The 25,080-nt window shown below is 37.5% G+C and overlaps 1 protein-coding gene across 3 annotated transcripts in view; it reads left to right on the forward strand.

The window, feature by feature from the left end:
- The window catches only part of LOC131439030 (plexin domain-containing protein 2), a 73,500-nt gene extending 49,548 nt beyond the window's left edge, over positions 1-23,952 (forward strand). The window contains exons 3-9 of one of the 3 annotated variants that reach the window (XR_009231043.1): positions 4,336-4,528; positions 4,589-4,798; positions 4,871-5,025; positions 12,977-13,049; positions 13,125-13,486; positions 13,578-18,624; positions 18,697-23,952. Coding sequence is in view for 2 of the 3 variants with exons in the window: in XM_058609527.1 (XP_058465510.1) it covers positions 4,336-4,528; positions 4,589-4,798; positions 4,871-5,025; positions 12,977-13,049; positions 13,125-13,486; positions 13,578-13,685 (1,101 nt within the window). In the remaining variant the exon portion in view is untranslated. Of the gene's footprint in view, positions 1-4,335; positions 4,529-4,588; positions 4,799-4,870; positions 5,026-12,976; positions 13,050-13,124; positions 13,487-13,577 lie in introns of all 3 variants that reach the window. The other 2 variants (XM_058609527.1, XM_058609528.1) reach the window with 2 other exon arrangements.
- Positions 23,953-25,080: the final 1,128 nt, after the last annotated feature.

The following is a 25,080-nucleotide window of genomic DNA, read 5'->3' on the forward strand; positions in this document are numbered from 1 at the left end:
GGGGGAGTCTCACAAAACGTGACCTTTTGTGACAGGGGGAAGGGGGGAGGGTTGTTGTAATGTGACGTCCAATATTTTCAATGAGCGCATTTTTTAAATACCTAATTATATTACTGATTTGCCCTATTTCCTGAAAAAATCTATACAATAAACGTTTACATACATATATACATATAGGAAAACGTGTATTTGTTGATGTAAAAGCTTCTTCTTGTAAATTCGGAAATGAATGATGCAGGAATTCATTTCTGTTGTGATCAGCAAAAGTGCACGGAGGGGTGAGTAAATTAGAGAAATTAATAAATTTTGCCTAATTTGAGTAAAAAAAGATGCCTTCAAACGGTTTAACTTATGTTATGCACTGACAATTTTAGTCAATGTATATGAGTTTGGGTGCACCATTCGCTTGGAATTATAGATTTTTTAACTTTCGGAAATCTTATGATAGGTAGTAAGCAGATGTGGAATATAAACCACACAAAGAATGAAAAAAATTCAAAAAGTTTGCTTGGTCGGTCGCAATATCAATAAAACCAGCAAATAACATTAACATATATGTTGTGATTATCAACAATTATAATGATAAGAAAAAGATGTTCAATCATAAAGCATGTCATGCAGCTGATTAATTTACACTGTTTAGCTTAAATATCATACACAGAAGTAACGGCCCGGGTAGAAGTGATTTGCAAACCAATTATTAAAACCAAACATCTCAATGGTAGAATATAACATTTTTTATTTTGAAATAAGAGTTAAAATATCAAAATTCATTGCAAAGTCTGCATGAGAAAATAGCATCAAAAAATAAAATTCTACCATATATTGTAACTTCAAAGCAAGAGCAAAAGCCGAATTTTTCAGTAATTTTATTTTCTTACTTTGTGAATAGTTTATCATAAGAATTTCTCTTATCTTATTCTGATGCAGTATATTGAATTGTATTCTATTTGAAAAAGGAACCACTGGATCAATTGTACTTAATGAAATTGGTATGCCTCATCAATAACGAAATAAGATATAATAACAAATGTTGATACTAAATAGATATTGTCTAATCTATCAAGAAGATTCCTTCGATGAAATATCAAGAAAATTTGAAGTATTGCTTTGACAGCACAGGAACATCAAGACAAGATATGATGGTAATATTTGTTATTATTTTGATTTTCGTTTACTATTCACATCTACCCGGGAGGAGTGCAAGTTTTGCTAGGGCAATTCAAACGCGCCTTTCAAACGCAGCGCCTGCTGTGTGCTCAAACCCTGTGCTCCTGTTACTTCCATGAATAAAATTCATGTCAAAAAGCGTTTTATTGAGTTTAATCAAAATAGTGCATCATCATAAACATCATCATCAGCATCAACCAGCTGGAAGTAAAATAAAGTCTTTTGTCGCTCTAATCACTATTTGGTGTTAAATATTTTTCTAAACTAATTTTGCATGGAGCATTGCTATTGCGTAGAGAATGCTATCAAATTAACAATATATTATTATTTTCACGAAATTTTTATCTAGCATTTATTTCTCTTAATCTAGTATTCATTTTATTGCAAATGAAACAACGGTTGCGAAATCGAACACAGGATGCATGTTGAAACTGTGTAAACCGTAACGTTACGAAATCGGTTGATAACGAGTGTTAAAAGAGCATTTATCAAAGATACAAAATTGACAATGTTCCATGATTTTGGAAAAGTCTATTTGACACGCGTAATCCTTAGTTATAAATTCCTGTAGGATTGCTATTATTACTAATTTTCACACCCCTCAGCGGGGGATCAACGATTTCAGACGTACATCATGTCATGTCTTATCTTGATCCTATGTGATTTTCCCCCACCAAGATCAAAGCTGATCGACTCATCCAATGCACAGTGGTCCGGATCCACAATTTAGGGGGGCAAAAACATTTGTGGCTTAGCCTTATACTTTAGAGCTATGATGTCTTCAGAACAAATGATCAGTGAAAGATAAGCCATATTTTGAAGCATATGGTATTAGGGTGGTTCTAATTATTAGGGTGATTCAAAAATTATTTTCCGTATGTGTTGAGATAGAGGACTGCATCCTTCGGCAAAAATGTAGGAAAACTTATGTCAAGCAACTTTGCCGAAAACACTATTGTAGTATCTCTAACGGTTTTAGTGTTACAGCTATTTTAATATAGCAACTGAGGGTGTTCCTAAAAAAATCTGATTATTTGCTCTAGCTTTCTTAATTTTCACTTCTCGATTTTGGTGTCTTTGAATATCTTTTAGAGTTTGTTGAAACCAATTTTTTCATGACTAGTGCATTCAGGTAGCGTTTTCAGAACCGAAGTTATGAGCAAAACTAGTTGAAAAACAGATCATTTTTGAACTGCTATATCTCACATTGGAGCAAATGATAAAAAATCGGTTTCTTTCATTTGATAGAAAACACTTTCGAGCATGTTTATAAAAAAATGGCGGCGGAGATATTTTTTCAAATTTTTAAAATTTTGTTCAAACATTGGGTTTTTTCATTGAAAAATGCTCTTTCATGTAATACATTTATTAGCTATATATTAAAATAAGGTATTGCTGTCTTCTAGCGTGTTAAAACTAATTCAGCTGCATAATCTGGAAGATGGAGTACACTCACGTTGGTTGTTACTCTATTCGATAATGCTATTACAGGATCAGACGTTAAAAGAAATCGTTTGAATACATCCTCTAGATTCACTAAACGATTATATATATATATATATATATATATATATATATATATATATATATATATATATATATATATATATATATATATATATATATATATATATATATATATATATATATATATATATATATATATATATATATATATATATATATATATATATATATATATATATATATATATATATATATATATATATATATATAGTTGCTCTATTAAAATAGCTGTAACACTAAAACCGTTAGAGATACTACAATAGTGTTTTCGGCAAAGTTGCTTAATATAAGTTTTACTACATTTTTGCCGAAGGATGCAGTCCTCTATCTCAACACATACGGAAAATAATTGTTGGATCACCTTAATAATTAGAACCACCCTAATACCATATGCTTCAAAATATGGCTTATCTTTCACTGATCATTTGTTCTGAAGACATCATAGCTCTAAAGTATAAGGCTAAGCCACAAGTGTTTTTGTCCCCCTAAATTGTGGATCCGGACAACTGTGCAATGATTGAAAATCAAAAATTGCCAAAAAAAGTGTGACGTCTTTTATTGACAGCCCCTAACGCCACTTCTTTTCTGTGACACTTCTGGTGAGATCCAGAGATGCCAGATATTTTCATAGAAAATCTGTATTGCTTCGTATAAAAAATCTGTATTAATCTGTATTCACAGTAAAATGAAATTCTTACAACAAAATTATGCTAAAAGATGTTGTTTCAATAGATTGTGGTTGTTGGATGGTAGATTCAATCAGTTATTGCCGCACTCACAAGAATATTCAACACCGAAATGTCATAGTTTTTTTTATCCACAACAATTGAATTGTAATTCCATATATTTATCTAGTTTGAAAATGTTGACTTTATAATTTGACATGAAATTTCAACGCCCAAAATGCAACGTCAAGTCAGGTCATAAAACTCTCAGTTTGACAGTAAAGTTTCATGATGCCATTACTTCCTTGAATATCAGTTCAAATTATAATATAAATGGATTTCACAAGAAATTTCCATATTAATTTGTGATTTGTCCATTGATTGATAGACTTTTATCTCGTCACTGTAATCAAATACTAAAATTAAATTTTTTTCTTTCTACTTTTTGTGAGATATGTATTAATCTGTATTAAATTGAGGTATAAATGACATCTCTGGTGAGAGCAGAGAACTAACATTCCTTCCCTGCCTTCAGTGACCTACATGAGCGTGACCATCTGCGTTATTAATCATATCATTGCAGGGTAATGAATAAAAAGAATTGTAAACCGTCTTCTAAATGACGTATCTAATTAAGAGATAAATCTTTAAGAGTGTTCTGAGAACTTTTCCAATTTATTTGTTTTACTCACAGAGAGACCGAAATCAGTATTTTAAAGAAAAAAATAGTTCCTGATTTAATTAGTCATTCATACGATTGTTCATTTTGATTTGTTTTTTTTTTAAACGCCTAAAAACATGCTCAACTTTTTATTGAAACTCGTATTTCTCAATTGAACTTACAGAATAAACATGCTGTCATTTTTTAGCGGAAACCCAATGCAATTTCATAGAACTAATTAGCCAAAAATGATATTTTGTTCCTTTGTTCTTTATAAGTGTTTTTTTTAACATTTTCTAATACATCTCACAGACCGTACTGCTGTCCTTTGATTTTCCCTACTATGGATACCCAATCCGGAACATCACGATCGCAACTGGTGGATTTTTATATACCGGAGACTACGTTCACTCTTGGCTGGCATCTACTCAGTACATAGCTCCACTAATGGCCAATTTTGACACTAGTCTGTCAAATAACTCATTTGTCAAGTTCCGTGATGATGGTAGGCATTGTAATCTGCAACCAACAATAAATTGAGTAACATTCCATACAATGTTTTCAGGTGAAACATTCACGGTGGTGTGGGAAAACGTTTCGCTGCAGGATCGGCCCGAAAATGGTTCATTCATGTTCAGTGCCACGCTAAACAAGTCCGGCGACATTGTGTTCGCTTACAAAATCATACCGATAGACATCCAGCTAATCTACGACGATAAACATCCGGTCAAGGTGGGCTTGTCCGATGCATACATCATCGATAAGACCATTTTCCGTGAGTCTGTTTGTGTGTTCGAAAGCAGCATTAAGATTTTAATAGCGTTTCTTTTTTCTCTGTTACTTTCAGGCACGAAGCAAAAAACTATATATGAATACCACAGAGTTAACTTCGGACGCTCGAAAGTTCAGAACAACACACTGATTACACTGTACGCACAGCCCACGTGCTTCAGCTTTAAGGACTGTCAGTCCTGTATGCTGCATGAGGGAGCTGAATTCAAAGTAGGTATCATTTAGAAGTTAAGATAATATAGTATGTTATATGTAAGTGTACAATTAGTTACTTAAAAATGAAGGTGTATGCCAATTATGTTACGTACGTATATGAAAATGATGAATTCTCCTTCTATTGTATGGGGCCATGCATAAACCACGTAGACTATCTGGGGCGAGAGGTGGTTTCATGAAAGACTACGTGTGTCTACAAGGGGGAGGGGGGTTTTGTGCAAAGTCTACGTAGTCTCATATTTTTATTCTCAAAAAAATTACGGAAATCAACCAACCAAGTCAGAATTATGTTTCATCAGCTTCATCACCTGAAGCAAGTCAGATTCGAAAAACAAAGAAAATGTATGGCATTGCTTAAGTGCGAATTTGCGGAAAATATCTCTTTCCTATCGTTCATCCGGTAAAGGCGTTTGAGAATCATCGCATCTCATTGCCGATTGCGTATTTGTGGGAGGCTCAAAAGTTCCAAATTTTGGTCAACGTGGTTTATAAACGGTCCCTATTGTTAGTCATATAGGGTAACGGTACCCCCATTCATCCAAGCTTATGAGGGTATTTTGATAGGAGAGGAAGCGTAGCAAGTGTCATTAACAGGAGGGTCATGAAAAAAATTATATAATTTGATGAGAATCGATACTTGTTGATGACCATAGATACATTTTACATATATTAGATATGATTATAGGGGGTGAGGTGGGGGTGTGTAGTAATGGTCTCATAAAAGGGGGGTGTAATGTTTGGAACGACAGAACTCCGGAGCTGCTGAACGAATCGTTATCAAACTTGCCACAGATACTTCTTGTTGAACATTTTCAGGGGGGACAACAAAAAAAAATCGTGATATTGCTAACTTGGGTTTGTTACTTCTTATTCCTTTAAAAATGCTAGAACCATAGTTAAAATGGCAAATTTTCTAGTTAAATTCACCAATTCAACGTGCTGTAACTTCTTAGCTAAGACACAACATTAGATTTTGTTATCTGCAGCTGTCACCGAAAAAAACGAATACAAATAGGACTCCGGACGGCGTAGCACGAATGAAAACAATGTGGGGACAGAGATCGTAATTTCAAACAGATTCACAACGGTTTAGCTTGAAAAGAAGTAGTTTTATTTTCTGTGATTCTGAAACGCGTATATTCTCGTGATGGCGAACTTGTACTAACTGGTTCGTTATTTTTCTCTCGGAGTCTATCGTTTTCTCTCTCTCGGAAGGATGGCAACAGGGTGGCTCGTAAGCAGCGCCACATAAGTCCCCCCAGTTACACCAAGAAACGGACGCGGTGGCCACTTGGGGTAACTTTGGTACGGTGATCGTCTTGTGAATGATTCGCAAAACTTTCTCCACAGATGTGTGCTGGTTTTATTCGATCTATTGAGATGGTCACTCTTTTGCCAGCAATTGAGACGTTCACACATTTATCGTTCTTCTGAAGAATTTTGTAGGGGCCTTCGTAAGGTTGTTGAAGTGGTTTTCTGACGGTGTCAACTCGGACGAACACATGAGTGCATGTTTTCAGATTGGGATGCACAAATGCGCGTTCATTTGTGTGCCGGGTTGCTGCTGGTGCTTTGAGTTCTGAGAATGTACGATGTAGATTATTTGCTAGCTCCGTTCGATCAACATTAAAATCTGGCGGATCGTACAACTCTCCAGGAATTCTTAGTGCCTGTCCGTACACTAGTTCGGCAGATGAACACAGCAATTCATTTCTATATGCAGACCGCAGCCCAAGCAGTACCAACGGTAAGTGATAGTACCAGTTTTTTGCATCTACACATTAAAGCAGCCTTCAACGTGCGATGAAATCGCTCCACCATACCATTCGCCTGCAGGTGGTAGGTTGTTGTGTGAATGTGATGTACACCTAATAATCGAGCCAGCTCCTTAAAAAGTTCTGATTCAAATTGCCGTCCCTGATCGGTTGTAATGGTTTCTGGGGTACAAAATCGTGCAATCCACACCGAATATAGTGCCATTGCTACAGTGGGTGCCGTCATGTCCTGAAGCGGAATTGCTTCGGGCCACCGCGTGAAACGATCGATTATGGTCAACAGATATCTACAATCCTTTGGCGGCAGAAGAGGACCTACCAAATCCATATGTATATGACGAAAACGTGCTTTCGGTGCCTCATACTTCGCGAGTGGTGCATTCGTGTGTCGTGTGACCTTGGATAGCTGACATTGTTGGCAAGTTTTAACGAAATGGTTAATATCCTTGTTCATTGATGGCCAAACGAATCGATCTGTTACGAGTTTTCTTGTTGCTTTTGCACCAGGATGAGCGAGTCCATGAAGCTGTGACATTATTTCCGAACGATGACACTCAGGAATGTATGGTCGTACACGAGGGTTGGCTGAAACGTCACAATAAATAGGGTTATTTACGTAAGGACAATTTCTCAGTTCCAACTTCAGTGATGTTTTTCTTGACCCCAGTAACTGTTTCAGTTGCTGATCGTTGCTTTGATCCTTAGCAATCCGGTGGAAGTCTATGTTTCCCACAAGCGCGCCCACTCTCGATAGAGTGTCCGCTACAGTGTTGTTTTTCCCACTAATATGTTGTATATCAGTCGTGAATTCAGCAATGTATCTTAAATATCTCTCTTCATGCGGCAAACGACTACTAGGGTCGGTAGTTAATGCGTGAGTGAGTGGATAATGATCCGTGTAGATCGTAAACTTACGTCCTTCGACAAGGTATCTGAAATATCTTACTGCCAGCTTCATTGCCGTGAGTTCACGGCCGAATGTCGAATATTTCTGCTGGCTCGAATATTTCGTTGAGAACTTTGCCGAGAAGAATCCCAGGGGTTGCCAAGAGCTGCCATCAAATTGTTGTAAAACAGCACCAGCCGCAAAATTTGAGGCATCGATCATGAGGCCTAGTGGTTTGGAAGCGTCCGGGAAGTGAAGTAAAGCCGCTTCTGCAAGTGACTGTTTGCATCTGTCGAAACATGTTTTCGCACCGGGCTCCCATGCAACTGCCCTTGTATCGTTTTTTTATTACCAGGAATCAGCTTTCGTAAATTCTCTTGAACTGTTACCGCATGTGGAATAAATCGTTTGTAGACGTTGATCAATGCGAGGAAACGACGAAGGTCCTTAACAGTTGTGGGAAGCTCGTAATTAAGAATGGCTTCAACTCGAGATGACGTCGGACGAATGCCATCCTTGTTGACACAATATCCGAGAAATTCGACTTCAGGTTTGGAAAAGTTACATTTATCAATATTTATCATCAGTCCATTCTCCTTCAAACGGTCCAAAACTAAACGTACGTGATCACCGTACTCCGAGTCGTTTGCTGAGGCAATGCATATGTCGTCAATGAAAACAATGACGAAGTCCAAATCTCCAAACAGCTTATTCATGAACCGTTGAAAGGTTTGGCTTGCGTTGCACAAGCCAAATGGCATCCTTGCGAATTCGTATAGCCCAAATGGGGTGATGACGGCTGTTTTTTCTATATCCTTTTCCTCTACAGGTATGTTGTAATAGGCCCGTACTTAATCAAGCGTTGTAAAAATGGTCTTACCTTCGAAACGGTTGAGAAGGTCGTGGACGTGTGGCACGGGATACCTATCTGGAACAGTAACTTTATTTAGACGGCGGTAGTCACCGCCGAACCTTCATTCTCCATTTCGTTTCGGAACGCAGTGGAGAGGACTGGCCCAGCTACTAGAGGATGGACGACAAATTCCCATTTCGCACATTATTCGAAATTCATCCTTCGCTGCCTTTAACTTCTCCGGATGCATTCGCCTAACTTTCGATGCCACGGGAGGTCCATGAGTTACAATGTGGTGGGTTACGTCGTGCATAACTTCTTTCTGGATTGATGACGGAAACAAAATTTCACGGTATTCGGCCATAATACTATTGAGCGGGTCTTGGGAATCGATGACTCGGATTCCATGGATATCGACCGGAACAAGATTCCCTTGTGAGCGGAGTTTGGTTGTCCCGTCGATTCGCACCGATGATCGCACCGATGATCGCCTTGCTGACGTCAGCCACTATGAAGCGCCAAGTGAATCGCCTACGAAGCCCGAGATCGATAGAAATAAATCTGCTTGTATATGTATTGATTTTCGTTCCATTTGCAGCGTGTAAGGAGAACGACGCTGTCCCATTTATCTTGTCATTTCTCATCGCGGAAATTATAGATACATCGGATCCTGTATCTATAAGAAAGTTTGTGCGGAGTGTTTTGTCAAAAATCACCAGACGACGGCTCGTGAAGTTAGCGCCCACCTGCGCCGAGTCAGGAGGGCGAATTTCTAGTTTTTTTTCGATTGAATGAGCAGGGCTCTCTGCAGTGTTGTGCATCAGATCCGTATTTGCGATGGTACCAGCAAAACATATCTGCTCCAGTCTTCGTTCTCGACGCAGATCGACTTCGGTTTCGTATTGGTCCAGCCTTTAGGCGACGAAGCTCCGCACTGAGTACTTGTATCTCTTCTTTCAGAGCCTCCAAACTGTCGCCAGTACTAGCGGGTTCTTGTGGAACATTAATAGCAGCAACATTATTAAGCGCAGAATCAATCATTCTATCGGCCATCTCGGCCAGCTTGGAAAGACTACCGTCGCTTATAGCTAATACGGTTCGTACGTTGACCGGCATACGTTGTAAGAATAGCATTTTCATGAGATTCTCGTCCACGCTCAGCCCAGCGGCAACATCTTGCATTCGGGCGAGCAAATGAGTAGGACGGAGGTCTCCAAGATCGCATGAGCCAAGCAATTGTTCCAGTCTGGCTTGAGACGAGAGCGCGAAACGAGCAATGAGTCGTTCCTTAATAGCCGCGTATTTATTCTGAGCCGGAGGATTTGCTACCAAATCTGACACATGGCATATAACACCTTGATCAACCCTAGCGATAATATGCCAGAACTTCGTTTCGTCCTTCGTTATTTGTGCCAGGTGGAATTTGGCCTCCGCCTGTGCGAACCACATGTGGGGGTCATTCTTCCAGAATTCGGGTAATTTAACCGACACGGCTGCTGCAGTCTCAGCTTGTTGTTCCATTTTGAGGTTGGAATCAGCGCGTCTTTTTTATAATTCACGTGACGACGTTATCGATAATTTCCTTGCGAAAACGGACGAATGAATTACTGCTTTCGTCGGGGTCACCAATGTGGGGACAGAGATCGTAATTTCAAACAGATTCACAACGGTTTAGCTTGAAAAGAAGTAGTTTTATTTTCTGTGATTCTGAAACGCGTATATTCTCGTGATGGCGAACTTGTACTGACTGGTTCGTTATTTTTCTCTCGGAGTCTATCGTTTTCTCTCTCTCGGAAGGATGGCAACAGGGTGGCTCGTAAGCAGCGCCACAACAACAAGACAAAAGCAACTGCCCATTAGGAGTATTCTACGCAAATTGTGTTGGATCTTATTTTCTAGATCAAAAACTATGTTCTGAACAGAAGAAAACTTGCCTTTCTTCTTGTTTGGATGCAGCTTTCTGGTGAATAAACCATAATCCAATATTGTCATGTTGGAAGATACAACGAATTTCGTTTGACATATACAATTAGAGTGCAGCATACGACACTCACTTCACTGTTCCACGTGAAAAACATGGTTATTTACATTCCTATCAATAGTGCCCAAAATCTGCACAAAAAAGTACGGGTGTGTAATGTCAGAGACATAACTGGATGTCGGGAATACGAATAAAACTGACACGATTTCTTTATACTTTCGAATTCGAATTGATAGTTGATCGATTGTGTGAATTGTGAAACTTTTCACTACTAGAATTTGCACCTAGACTAAAGTACAGATTAGTTACATTAAACATTCTGAGACACAATTAAATATTAGGAAATAACCAGTATAGTTCTTTATAATTAAATAATGGTGGCTCTGTAAAGAACCTTTTATGAAAGCGTTCGTGGTGGATATGGTTTGTGTAGGTATAGCGTTCACAACCGATTACAATCTTCTAGTAAAGAAAACTTTAAACTGCTGGATTGATCAATGATACAATAGGCCTGTGATATGAAAAGTATGAAATATATCTACGGCTTTCTACATTTATGTTCCTAGCAAATACAAGATCAATACATGGGTAGTAGCTTGTGAAGGAGCAGATTTCATATCCAACTTCATATAGTTGCTCATGAAATCGATGAATTTACTATAATATTGTTTTAAGGCAACTATATTGAAATCCCCCACAACTATCATCATCATAAGAATAAATTACGCGTGATGAAAAATTGCTAATCTTTGTAGGTTGTAGCTGGCAAAATATATAGAACAACCAAGAGTATTATTTTCTGAAGAGGTTTCCTTTTTTTCGTGATTTCGTTTGTAGCTCTTTCACAAATGGGCGGTTCCAACGGCCACACATATAAGCACGTATAAAATTTTGACGTCGATTATTTCATTTCGGATTTGCACATTTCATTGGAAGAAACTATCAAGATGCTGTACAGCATTGATTTCTGCCTTTTAGAAGGACCAAATTGTGGAATACTCTACGACATTTAGCACAGTTCGGAACATTTTTCTCGAACGATTTTCGCACAACGAAAAGTGCACGAAGGAAATCAAATTATTTGGGATTTTCATTAAACAGATGATTTTTACCTTCGATTTGCAAAGAAGTAATCTTAATAGTTCTTTAGATAACATTTAGAGCCATGAGAACGGCTGATTTTATATAATGTTGTCCACTTTTCGTTTTTCGTTCTCTTTCTCTCCAATGCAAACGACCAGAAACTTTGTTGCATGATGCAATCGCTCTTGTTTGAGTTGAAACTAGCTTTGCGTACAACCCGCAAGACATCCACTCGCAGTGCCAAATGATGCGAAACTGGTTAAATGCGTCTTCTCGCCTTGACGACCGGGAGGCAAAAGAGAACTACAACCTGAGCGTTTGAGGTTTTCAACCACGCAGAAGGTGCGCTCTCCGATGCCGCTGTTTGGATGCGTCTTCTCGCCCCGACGTCTGCTTCCATCCAACGCACAAGAAATAATCGATTTTCGACTACGGTTCCCCTTTTATAACGTTCAGTTGAAGATATGTGCCTGACTACCTCAAAGTCGTCGTTTTTGCGCGAAAAACCCATGCGAAAGTGAAGAGATTTACGCGTTGTTTTTAAATTTTGAGAAAACTTAATTTTTGAGTTGTTTGTGGTTATCTCGCACTGTTCAAAATATTATCCTGAATTCCTAATCATATGTTTGAAGAAATAGTGAAAGAATTATGTTGCTGCCATTAGTAAAAGTCGAGATATTCACGATTAAGTTCTGCCCATTCTTTCATATGGCTAATTTTGAAAAGGCGCCCCATAGTAAAGTAAGTCGTATTTACGACAAAAACACTTTCCACTAAGAGTTTACTGCATTTTTAAATATCGATTTAGAAATTTAAATATGTTTATATCATAACACATGTAAAAAACATCAGTACAATTTCCAAGCAGTTTCAACTAGACTATCTTTTTTAGCTTTTTAATGAATTGTGTTTTTTTGACACTTCTCATAAGTTTTTGACTAATAAACTTAATAATAAAACCAATTTCATTTTTGCTTTCTTTGTGCTGTCTTCAAGCAGTTATGGTGATAGACAGCGTCATTTTTTTATTTCAACCACAAAATTAGTTGGTAATGAAAATTTCGTATTGGATTGAAAGTTTTGTGGTTTGTGTCTAGAATATTTGACAACTAATCACATTCTCTAAAAACAAAAGCTTTTTTTTTAGCAAAGTTAATTTTTAATTTTAACTAATTGATTAGTTATTTTGGCAATTTTGTTGTTAATAATTTCAATTAATTCAAAAACAGTAAAACGAATTAGGCGCTGAACTAATTTCGGTCGTTCCTGCATTGTCGTATACCGGGTAATTCAGCTAATGGATAAATAGATATATTGAAAACCTTTTTATTTGTTTAAAAATCATAAGAATTATGCTAATTTTCTAGTGCATTTGGTGTCCCACACTCAACCGATGCTCTACCGGAGTCGACCGCAAACGACAAGACTGGATACAGAAAGGTAAACTGTCTAAACCAACTACACGATATGGGCTACAACAAATCAGTTAACTAAAATATATTCTCCTTCGGTCAGGTTGCGACAAGACACAAATCATGGACATTGCCGTGTGTCCCGCGTTGGGCCAGAAGGGCAATAACTACGGAGAGCCGATGGAAATCAGCACAGAGGGCAGCGAAGCGAATGGAACCTATCGGCACGAAACCGAGATTCAGTTGTCGAAGAATGTGAACAACAAAAACGGAGCAAGCAGTTCCAGCGGGGACGACAGTGTGAACAAGGTTCCGGCCTTCCATGTGGCCATGGAACAGCACTCATCCAGCAGCAGTTTACTGGTGTCGATGATGGTCATCTGCGGTATTCTGCTAAGCTGCGGTTGCTGGGTGCTGTACGCATACCGAAATCCGCACACCAAGAGCGGTCAGCTGCTCATCAGAGTGAGTATTACGGTGGATACCTTGGGCACTGCCAACAAGTCTAACAAATGATTCAATTTTTTTTTCTATTCTATACTGCTTCGAATCAAAGATGCAAAAGGTATCGAAGTGTTGTGATCGTGGTTTGGTCATGTATTTTTTATTACACTCATCCTCATGTCAAGACTCATTGTTTGAGTTTGTATTTATTTTTATTTAGTGTTTACAATGGCTAGCTTATTTTATGGTTAGAGTAACTTCACTTTTGCCGATGTTACCGGGGAACAGGGTGGCCACCTGCCGGACTTACAAAAATTGAGCCGGGCCGCAGTAAAACCGACGGCTCCTGGAGATTCATGTGATTATTTTTGTTATGACGTAAAGCAATAAAAGAGAAAATATTCTCTTTTGAATCAGTACTCGAACTTGAAAACGTTCTCCAATCACTGGAGTTGTTCCATCAATTCAACTATCCTGGAATGCGTTTAAATACATACCAGAAGACAATTCGATTGAATAGGGCGTTGTACGTTTACTTTTCTGATGGTCGATGTCGACCTGTATTTAATATATTATATTGTCTTATAAACATGTTATAAACAAACGGACAAGTTATCTAAGGTATCTTGCAATGGTTTTTGCAGATCAATAGCTTTTGGTCCAGTAACTGAAACTACGCCATCATCTGCCAATTGTCTTAGTGTACATGGGGTTACTAGACAGCTGTCAATGTCATTCACGTAAAAATTATAAAGGAGCGGACTGAGGCATGAGCCTTGTGGTAGACCCACGTAGCTAATTCTGAATGTTGCCAAATCGCCATGTGAAAAATGCATGCGTTTCTCTGACAAAAGGTTGTGCAAATAATTATTTATAACCGCTGGGAGTCCATGTTGGTGGAGCTTGTCTGAAAGAACATCAATGGAAACTGAATCAAATGCTCCTTTAATGTCTAAAAATACAGATGCCATTTGTTGCTTTTGAGCGAAGGCAATTTGGATGTCAGACGAAAGTAATGCAAGGCAATCATTCGTCCCTTTATTTCTACGGAAGCCAAACTAAGTATCTGACAACAAACCGTTCGTCTCGACCCAAGTGTCGAGACGTCGTAGAATAATTTTTTCGAACAATTTTCTGATGCAGGACAACATCGCAATGGGCCTATATGAGTTGTGATTGGAAGCTGGTTTCCCCGGCTTTTGAATGGCGATAACTTTCACTTGCCTCCAGTCAGGTGGAACAATATTTTGCTCAATAAACTTGTTGAACAATTCCAACAAACGTCTTTTTGCGAGGTCGGGCAGATTCTTCACCAAGCTGAATTTAATGCTGTCCAACCCAGGAGTGTTATTGTTACAAGACATGAGTGCTATGGAAAATTCCATCATTGAAAAGGGGCCATGAAAGCATTATTTGGAAAAGATTCCCTAATAATGCTATGCGTAGGAACAGAATCTGGACAAACTTTGCTCGCAAAATCAAATATCCATCGGTTCGAGTATTCCTCACTCTCATTTCCTACGTTACGATTCCTCATTCGTCTGGTCGTATTCCAAAGAGTGCTCATTGAGGTTTCTCTTGACAAACTTTCGACAAAATGTCTCCAATAGCTACATTTCTTGGCCCGAAGTATGCTCTTGTACTTGGTTTCTAAAGTCAAGAATTTTTCAAAATTCTGAGGAGTTCCTCCTTCTATACTAGAAGTCGAAGGAATGTTTAATCTATAAAAGGAATAACATTTCTTAATTCCTAAAAGCACTCCACCATGCGGGGAGTCTCCATCGAGACGTATAATGTTAAAGTCATTAAAATTAAAGGCCATGTTTGATGTAAGCCATGTTTCGCACAAAGCACATTTTTGACTATGCAACAAAACTTTAAATGAGTCAAGTTTTGGCATGATGCTTCGACAATTCCACTGCAGGACAGTGATTGAATCATTTGCGGCGGATGATAAATTATCCATCAAATGATACAAAACCTGAGAGAGCTGGCCATTGAGCTGATAACTGTTTCAAAAAAGTTCTAGCTATTGGAAGGAATGCCGTAATGATGGTCTGTAGAGTTTCAGAAATATTGAACGCTGCGAAAATCCATTCTACAATTTCCGAAAACTTCAGTAATCCTGTTGGTGAATGTGAAACGGAGCCCACTGCATTATTGTCTTTTTTTGAGCTAGTTCCTGGATTGTTTTGTGAATTTGACAAACCAGGAGGCACAGTTTTTGGTTTTAAATTTGGCTTTTTAACTTTAACACGGGGATCTTTTTTTTGAAGGTGTAATTTTAGGTGTCTTTTTTGGTATTTTGTGGTTTGATAATCTCCTCTTAACAAACCCTTGAGGAGTGACAAACGAGGTATCTTCACTATTTCCGTCAGAGTCAGATTCCTCTGGCTCCGCAAGATTTGAAAAACCGTTTTTGGTTTCCAAAGGGGAGACATGTATGACCGTTTTAAGCATTTCTACATATGTGCGCTTAGACCGTGCTTTTAAAGAAAGCTTCATTTTGTCTTTACGCAACTTAAATGCATCGCATACTGAAAGATCATCATGAGGACTCTCCCCATAATAAACACATTTTTGAACATCTTTATCGCAAAGATTATCCTTATGAGGCCCTTGACATTTTATACATTTAGATTTATTACTTGCTTCAGTCACAACACCGTCAATTTCCACCTCCTTCGATGGAATGTAAACTCTATATTCAACAGCAAATAATTTACAGGTTACAATGTCGTTTGCCTGTTTCAAGTCGTTGACAACAACTCGAATTTTATCTCTATTAACTTTACATATTTCTTTAACTTCAGAGAAATGTGATGTCAAATCCTTTGTAATTTGCATCAAATTTAAAATATTTTCTTTTTTTTCGAAGATAGACTATCCATGGCCCAGTGGTACCCTCTGGATAATGTTTAGTCCTCGGAGTATTTAAGCTCTTACTAGTATACTTCCATGAGATCATCCATTACATTAATTTTTTTTTTGTGAATTAATAATATCAAAATGAAAACTTATGTTTAGTTAAATTTCAGATATAAGAGAAATAAAAAAAATTACTTAAATTAAATCTACCTTGTAGCTGATGTCTCTGTTCCTTTATCGTAAAGAACGACGTGAAGCTCATCCAACGATTTCCAATTGGCAGTCTACTGCTGTTTCCAATTGGCAGTCTTCTGTCGTTTTCTGCTATCTCAGTTGCTCTGCCGTCGTTGTGGACACCACTGAACTTGGTGTGCTGCCTGTACCTGACCCAGGTACAGTGCTTGCAGTGTAGCACCTCGCAATACAGGGTCCGGCACTCGAAGTGTAACCAATTAAAAAGGCCATAAATTCAGTTTGGAAAATTACTTTTACTTAATTCAAAGTACAAAATATGTAAAAATAATACAAAATTCAGAATCAATTCACTTTTGCTCGATATGACCACCTTTTGCCTTGACGACTTGAGAGAGCGAAGGAGTTGCTTCGTTTGACCGAATGTGACTTGCAGGTATTTTGGCCCACTCGCGGACAATAACTTTTTTCAGCGCCTCGAGACTGGTGTATCTTTTAGTTCGGACTTTGCTCTCCAAAATGGCCCAAAGAGAATAATCCATTGGATTCGCATCTGGTGAATTCGAGAGCCATTGTGTGGACGTGATGAAGTTCGGAACGTTGTTTTTCAGCCATTCTTGGTTCACTCGAGCTTTGTGAGACGGTGCCGAGTCCTGCTGAAACGTCCATGGTCTGCCACCGAGATGTTTGTCTGCCCACGGCTTCAAAGCAACCTCCAGAATACTTTCCCGATAATATGTCGCATTTACCTTGACGCCAGGCTCGATGAAAACGATTGGAGAGCGCCCATCTGCGGTTACAGCGGCCCAAACCATTATCTGTTGCGGGTGCTGCCTCCTGGTGGCCAATCGATGACTCAAATTCTCGTATGAACGGTCGGTCAAGTAAACCCTATCGTTTTGAGAGTTTACGAATTGCTCAATTGGAAAAATTTTCTCGTCAGAAAATACAATGTTCGGAAATTGACCGCTTTCGGCCAAACGAAGCAACTCCTTTGCTCTCTCAAGTCATCAAGTCAAGGCAAAAGATGGTCATATCGAGCAAAAGTGAATTGATTCTGAATTTTGTATTATTTTTACACATTTTGTACTTTTAATTAAGTAAAAGTAATTTTCCAAACTGAATTTATGGCCTTTTTAATTGGTTACACTTCGAGTGCCGGACCCTGTATATAGAAAAATCCACCTGACAATGTCTTTGAAATTTAGTTGAGAATATTCTGTGAAATTTTCAAAATGATTCATTGAGTTTAGCGGTCGTGTTGTATTTTTTTCTGACTGAAAATTGGAACGCTCGGAAATGCATACCTCTACTTGTTCATCGAATATCTCGGCTTTGAAGGCTTGTATCATAAATCTACCGTGACAAAGTCTAGATAATTTAGTTTAGATGCAACTAGTACATAAAAACATATATGTTATCGAGATAAAAAAAGTCTTGTATTTTTCTGTGAAACAAAGTCAGTTTCAATGCATCCACCTTTTTTTTTGCTTTGGTTTCCTGATAGCATTCCGAAAAAGGAGACAGAAATAAAATTGGCTCGACACAGACTTTCAATCTTTGTGAAAGTTGAATATTTTTTCCTTGTTCATTGGAATCAACCCATACGATAGATTGATGTGATAAAACTTCTCATCAAAATAATAAAATGTATGCTGGCAACCCGGTACAGTTTGCTCATATACGAGAGAGTAGAAGAGAAATACGATGCGCAAAGCGAGCCACGTGGTCGATTTAAAACTCAACACGCGACCCTCTGTCCTCAGACCTTAAAGCCGACTAGTCTCAGATTTTCATTCATATTTCTTTCATGTAATCCATAATCATTCATTGACTACATCCAAAGACATCATATTAACAAGATATCCAGCTCTCACATTTCCCGAACAAATCATTGGCAACATCCTTTTTTGCAAGCATGTCGCCCTCAGGTGAGTCTGCATCGAATCTCATACATAGAAGTAGGGGAGAGAAATGTCAAATTCGTGCGCGCCAAAATAGCAGGGCTGCGCACCCATACAATTGACATGATATGTTGAATGTGATGCCGTGCGATGGCGTTGCTGAACTGAAGATTGATTTCGCTCCAAGCTGACAGGGTCTGCTACATCAAAATTGCAGCTTTTAATTCAAACATATAAATAAACATTTTTCTTTTCCACCCCGCACAGTACCGTCCGAATAAATGGTCCTGGCGGCGAGGTGAGGCACGCTACACGGCGGCCACGATTCACATGTGAGACCGACATCTGCAGCACCATCCCCAGCATCCCGAGTACCATCGGCCGATGCTGCACCTGGTCGGCAACGAGGAGGAACGCCTGCTAAGCTATCTGTACCAGCTGGATGAAGGAAAAGCCGATGATTCCACCTCTTGTGGCCTAATGGAGGTGACCGACTATACCTTTACAACGGAACTGGGTGACTGAACGATGACGAAAGAAAGCTAGAGCTTAAATTGTGGTGTGTTTTGTCTGAGCGTGAAAGAATGCGAGAGATAGTGCAAGACCGCGTGTGCAATAGTAAGCGTGAGCTTCTTTGTTATGTTTCTTTTAAATTCTACTCAGAAGATGAATACTTAATCCCCTCTATCACATGATGTCCGACAAACTGTGGAAATGAGGGGTACGTCCAGGGGTGAGCCCGAACTAATTTTCCTTAACATCACAGAATGGCAATTAATTTTTATGTTTGTGTTTTTTTTGTTTTTAAATATCTTTCGCCTTTAACAGTTATAGTGATATTTACACCTATAATTTAGCAAAAAATCTGTCCAGTTATATCGGTAAGATAGAATTGTAATTGTTTTCCCTCTTTCATTTCATTTTATCACTCGATGTTTATTATTAAAAATAATGATTTAAAATTTTTACTATCCGCACAGAAATTGTCGATCTTTATATTTTATTTAAATTACAAACAAAAAAATGGCCTAGCACATATGGTTCTACATGCTTATACAGTACACTGAAAAACAAACATAAACAATGTATTTGAGTTTGTGTTAATGAAATTAAAAAAAAATGGAAAAAATCGAGCATAATAAAAGATGTGATACCAATTCATTTTTTTAAAGACATTTAAAAATGTAAGCTATGAATCCGGCGCAAATCTGGCTATAAAATCTAACATTCGTTTTCTGTCAACTGCTGCAGTAATACTCCACGTAAGCCGCTATCACGAGCCTAGATTTATACCCTGTATATTTGTTCTATCCACATTCGAGCACTATTTTGTAAACAGAAGAACACGTAGATCAGAAATTGAAACATTTTAGATGATAAGACACATGTGCAAAGATAAACTTGATAGCTAGTAATCATAGGTAATAACGAGTCGAAACTAGCGCCGCGGTTAATGGTGTTGGGAGTCATTGGGTTGATTTAGAAACTATGACGCTGATGATTTTGAGATGATTCGTCCATATATCATTGATTGAAAATAGGTTTTTGTCTATTTATGTTTATTTCTGTTTTTTTTTCTTCCATGGCATGCTACTGCACTGCCCTAGACATTATTTTGGAAGAGAATCCTAACTGTCATGGCGAATCCGTCAATAAGTTTCATGTATTGCTTTGATTGTGTTTTACCTAACCTAACAAAAATTTGTGAATGGGGGTCATTAGAGTTCTTTCTAGAATTGCTAACATAATAAAGATAGGTATGGCAGAAAAAGTGGGTGGGTAATGTCAGTTGCATAACCCGTGGATGTGAATACGAAGAAAATAGATTTGTTTTTAAAAGTAGATTCGTTTAATTCCAAATCGAGATTCGGATCGTGGAACTGCACTTTGTCTAATCATATGATTGGATCTGGACATTTATTATGGTAATTCCAGGTACAGGACCAGTTTCTAGAGCTGGATCTTTGCTTGGCTCAGCATTTGGATTAGTAATATAGTGGGTCCAGGACCAGGATCTAAAATTGAACCAGTAATATGGTAAATTTAGGTCTGGATTCAGACCCGAACCCAAGATTTGAATCAGAATCTGAAAAAGTCATAGAGTAGGTTCAGGTCCAGATCCACGGATGAATCCTGGGTCAGAAGCTGAATTCCGGGTCTGGAATCCTGGACCGGGAATTGAGGTTTATACCAGAATTCTAGAACAGGGCCTAGATTCAGGTTCAGTATTCAGGAACTGAATTCTGGACCGGGATTCTAGTCTGAATCTGAATTTTAGTTCCAGAATACTGGACCTGAATACTGAACTAGGATTTACATTCTGAGTCGGGACCTGAATTTCGGAACTGAATTCTGAACCTTAATTCTGGAATTCTGAAATCAAATTTTAGAAATAGAACTAGGTCCTGATCTTTTAGTTCCAGAATTTCGGCCCTGAACTCAGATTCGGAATCCAGGTCCATTTCTGAAATTGACTTCTGGAATTGGATTCTGGACTAAAAAAAACTTTCAACTAAAACCTAGAACTTGATCAGAATTCTGGAATCGAGTTCTGGGGCTGGACTTGGATTCTGAAGCTGAATCCTAAAACGGAATTTTAGAAATTGTGGGAGTCGGAATTTATTTTCAGAATTCCAATCCAACGCTCAGGACCAAAATCCAGATTCAATTCTGGAACTATCTATGGAACTGGATCTGAATTCTGGAGCTGGACTTTGAGCCTTAATTATTAAACTGAATGCAAAAACTGAATTTTAAACCCTAATTTTAAGAAACAGAACTAAGTTCTCAGGCTTGGAATTCATTCCTAAAACACAGTGTCACAATTCTATTCCAGAATTCAGATCCGGAGTCCAGATCCAGTTCTGGAACAGAGTTCTTATCGTGGAACACAGCTGCAATTAGAGATCGAACAAGAAACTTAATCTGGGTTTGAGATTCAGGTGTAAGCAGGTGTTTTTCTGTTCTCACAAAAAAGGCGTGATATCAAAAGGCGCGAAAACGAAACCAACACCTCAATTTGTTGGAACTTGTTTCAGACGGTTTGGCGGTTAATTTTGCCTTTTGGTTGAAATCTGATGATCAAGTAGTTGTTGAAATTCGAGTGCCTATAACCAGAGTGAAGACTTCTTATCCGTAATGTTGGCAACAATTCAGAACATTTGATCCGAAAGGTTCCTGTAAAAAAATGAACCATTGGTTTTACAGCACAAACAATTGATTCGCAATTAGATCTATGGGTTACAATACATTTTATTGTATCTTGACAAGATTTTTTTAATTTTTCACGATTCAACATATTGTTTCTACCATTCAATATATTGTTTCTACGATTCACAATTGAGTTTTCTGTACACGTGGTGTTTTAAACAATATGCAAACTGTACATTTGATTGTTTTTCAAGAAAACATGTATGGGAAAATTTTATGATTTTAATTGTTACGATACTTAACAACCTATACATTCTATTGTAAAAGGCATGGTCACAAATAATTTAATAGTGTATAACAATACATTAAAATATTTTTCAGTGGTCAAAGCAAAATTTTGGAAGGTTTTGTAACAACAAATCGTATTGTTTTTCTACAATTTTTTATTCGGGTTGGCAGTGTCGTTATTGACAGGTCGATTGCTCTGGTTATGGGCACTCTAGTTGAAATGGTAAAAAATAACCCTGATCGAGAGCATGTTTGTTTTCGACAGTTCGACAGTTATTTTCCGACACTGAAGAAAATCTTTGAAAAAAATCTAATTTCAGATCTTTAGTAAAATTTACTTCTGCGTATTTTCTTGTAATACATTTATACTTGTAGTGAAAGGAAACGCCCGAATAAAACAGTTGATTTTGCTGGTGGTTTGACAACAATGGAAGGAGCGAATGAAAGAAAAGATTCAAAAGAACTTGAAATTAAGTAAAAAGAAGTCAAACAATAGGTAGTTCGTATTTTCCGTGTAGCTTGAGTAAAAAGACGATACATTTTGTTAAGTTTCATATCTGCAGGTTCATTATTCAAATGGCCGTATGAGTAAGTGACTCTTTAATTTCTCTTCTATTATTCACTCTTCTATTATTCACATTTTTTAACAAAAACACTTGAAACCAAGATCTTCGATAAATTCAACGTTGATTAATTCAAAGTAAACGCTATTTATGTATACACTGAAAAAACAGTAGACATAACAGTCATGAGATCAGCGCCACCAGTTTATACATCATTGAGTTGAAAACATACGAGTCTTATGGAGTACTGACAAAAAAATCATTAGTATTTGTATGAATCTTTATCGAAAGCTTATTAATTTAGATTTGTGCGAAAGCGCCATCAAAATCTCAAACCAACTTCTGGATGTGCTTATCTGCTGTTTTATTTTTTTTTTCCTGAAATCGTTTTAGTTCCGTTGTAAACATTCCTTAGTAACTTGTCGGCCCAATGACTCAACAACAATCAACCGCGCACACATATAGCAACTGCAATTTATGTTGGCTTCGTTTAAGATAGCACACTTGAAATAAAACTAAAATATTATCTCTTGGATAGGAACAACGCTACCATCCATTATTGCCTAACTAAAACTAGCTACAGCAAATCGCACAAGAAATACAGCACCTACCAGACTGCCTCCTGATAGTTGTAGCACCGCCCACCCCAAGCAAGCCACCAGCGTGAAGTACCTCAACGAATAAACAAAATATTTGGAAATAGATCTGAGTGAGTGAACATAGAAACCTGTGAGGAATATTTAGTTTAATCGACAGACTTAAAAAATAACAAAACAGTACTTCATTTAATTCAACATATTTGCGAGGTTAGATATAAAGTAAAACATCGATACAAGTAACAAACCCGCTTGAGAAGCACATGAAAAAATGAATTAAACAATACAGTCTCTAGTTTCAGATATAAACCCGAGATCTGCTCGAATGGAGTTCATTCCTTTGGATGAATGTTCTTCGCTATGCTTCATACTGGATGGCTATGTCAGCAAACTTCTGACGCTTCAAAAAATTTTGTAACGATAATGTAGGTGTAGCAGAATGCACTGATGGCACTTTTCTTAGTTCTTATAAAGATATGAAAAAACAGCGAAATAAACATTAAACTTGTGATTTGCTCATTTTAAACGAGTATGGTATGAAGCTAGCTTCCTCACATCCAATCCTCCGGAGGGCAGCACAAACAGAGCACACAATTTTAGAAATTATCAGATTCTTATATAGTGCCTTACGATGAGATAGATTTTCCTTTCCTGGTCGCGTACGGAACATCTCTAGCAGAGAAGTTTCCGCAGTAAAATGAACATAAATCGTTCAGAAACAACCATACTCATCCACCTGCATACGCTGATTATGCGCCACTAAAGAGTCAAGATGGCTTTAAAATATGAAACTACATGTTGTAGGAAAGTCCGTACACAGTATGAAATATAGTAACACCTGTACTACTGTCACAAACATAATGTTTGCCCTGGAAACTTACCTTTTAGAAGAATGACGGGAAATAAAACATGAAAAAAACATGGAAGTTTTTTTTTCAATCTAAAATAAGTAATATCACATCTCTGAGCTTTGTGAACCTTGTTCTATGAATAACATCTTCACAGCTTCTAAACTTAATTTCTGGTTTAATTTTAATTTTAATTTTTTTTTTGATTTTAATTTTTATCAAAACACAGGAAACACAGGCCTTGCAGTTCATCTTATAGCGAAAACAATTTACAATAGGTAGATCGGCCAAATCATCTTCTTCGAATGGCAGTCTACCTACCAATATTCCTTCAATGCCATTCGCTTGTTTAAAAGAAGTCGATTTAGGTGATATAACTGAAAATAAAATGATCTACCTACAAGATCAACTGTTTCAAATGATCATCCGAATGAATGCGACTTCATCACTTTTTGAAGCATTTCAAATCGGATGGCAATTTGCAAATAATATAATGAATTTAAAATTTAACAGTGATGTTAAATAATTATTTGAATATTTTAAATTGGAATGCTCGATCTTTGAAATCGAGTGAAGATGAATTTTATAATTTTCTCAAAGTTCACAAAATTCATATTGCCATTGTGACAGAAACTTTTCTTAAACCAAATGTCAAATTGAAAAGTAATCCACATTATGTGGTTCATCGAATTGACAGGTTTACTGGAATGGGTGGTGGAGTTGCCATTTTTGTCCAACGGCAAATTAAACATCGAATTTTACCTTCTTTCAATACTAAAGTTATTGAAAGCTTGGGAATCGAAGTTGAAACCATTCATGGAATTTTTTTCATCGCTGGAGCATATTTGCCATTCCAATGCACCGGCGAACATTTAAATTTTTTTAAAGGCGATTTGCAAAAACTCACAATTTTTCGTAATAGGGGACTTAAATGCTAAGCATGTCCAGTGGAATTGTATGCAAAATAACAGTAATGGTAAAATACTTCATAAACAACTCTTAGCTGGTAACTTCACAGTTCTTCATCCCAGTAATCCGACTTGTTTCTCTTCCGTGAAAAACCCGTCTACAATTGATCTGGTTCTAACAGATCAAAGTCACATTTGTAGTGAACCGATTACACATGCTGACTTTGACTCAGATCATCTTCCAGTAACGTTCCGACTTTCCAACGAAGCTATAATTAATCCAATTAGTTCTAAATTC

The sequence above is a fragment of the Malaya genurostris genome, chromosome 3, assembly GCF_030247185.1.
Source record: "Malaya genurostris strain Urasoe2022 chromosome 3, Malgen_1.1, whole genome shotgun sequence".
In the NCBI taxonomy this organism is placed as follows: Eukaryota; Metazoa; Arthropoda; class Insecta; order Diptera; family Culicidae; genus Malaya; species Malaya genurostris.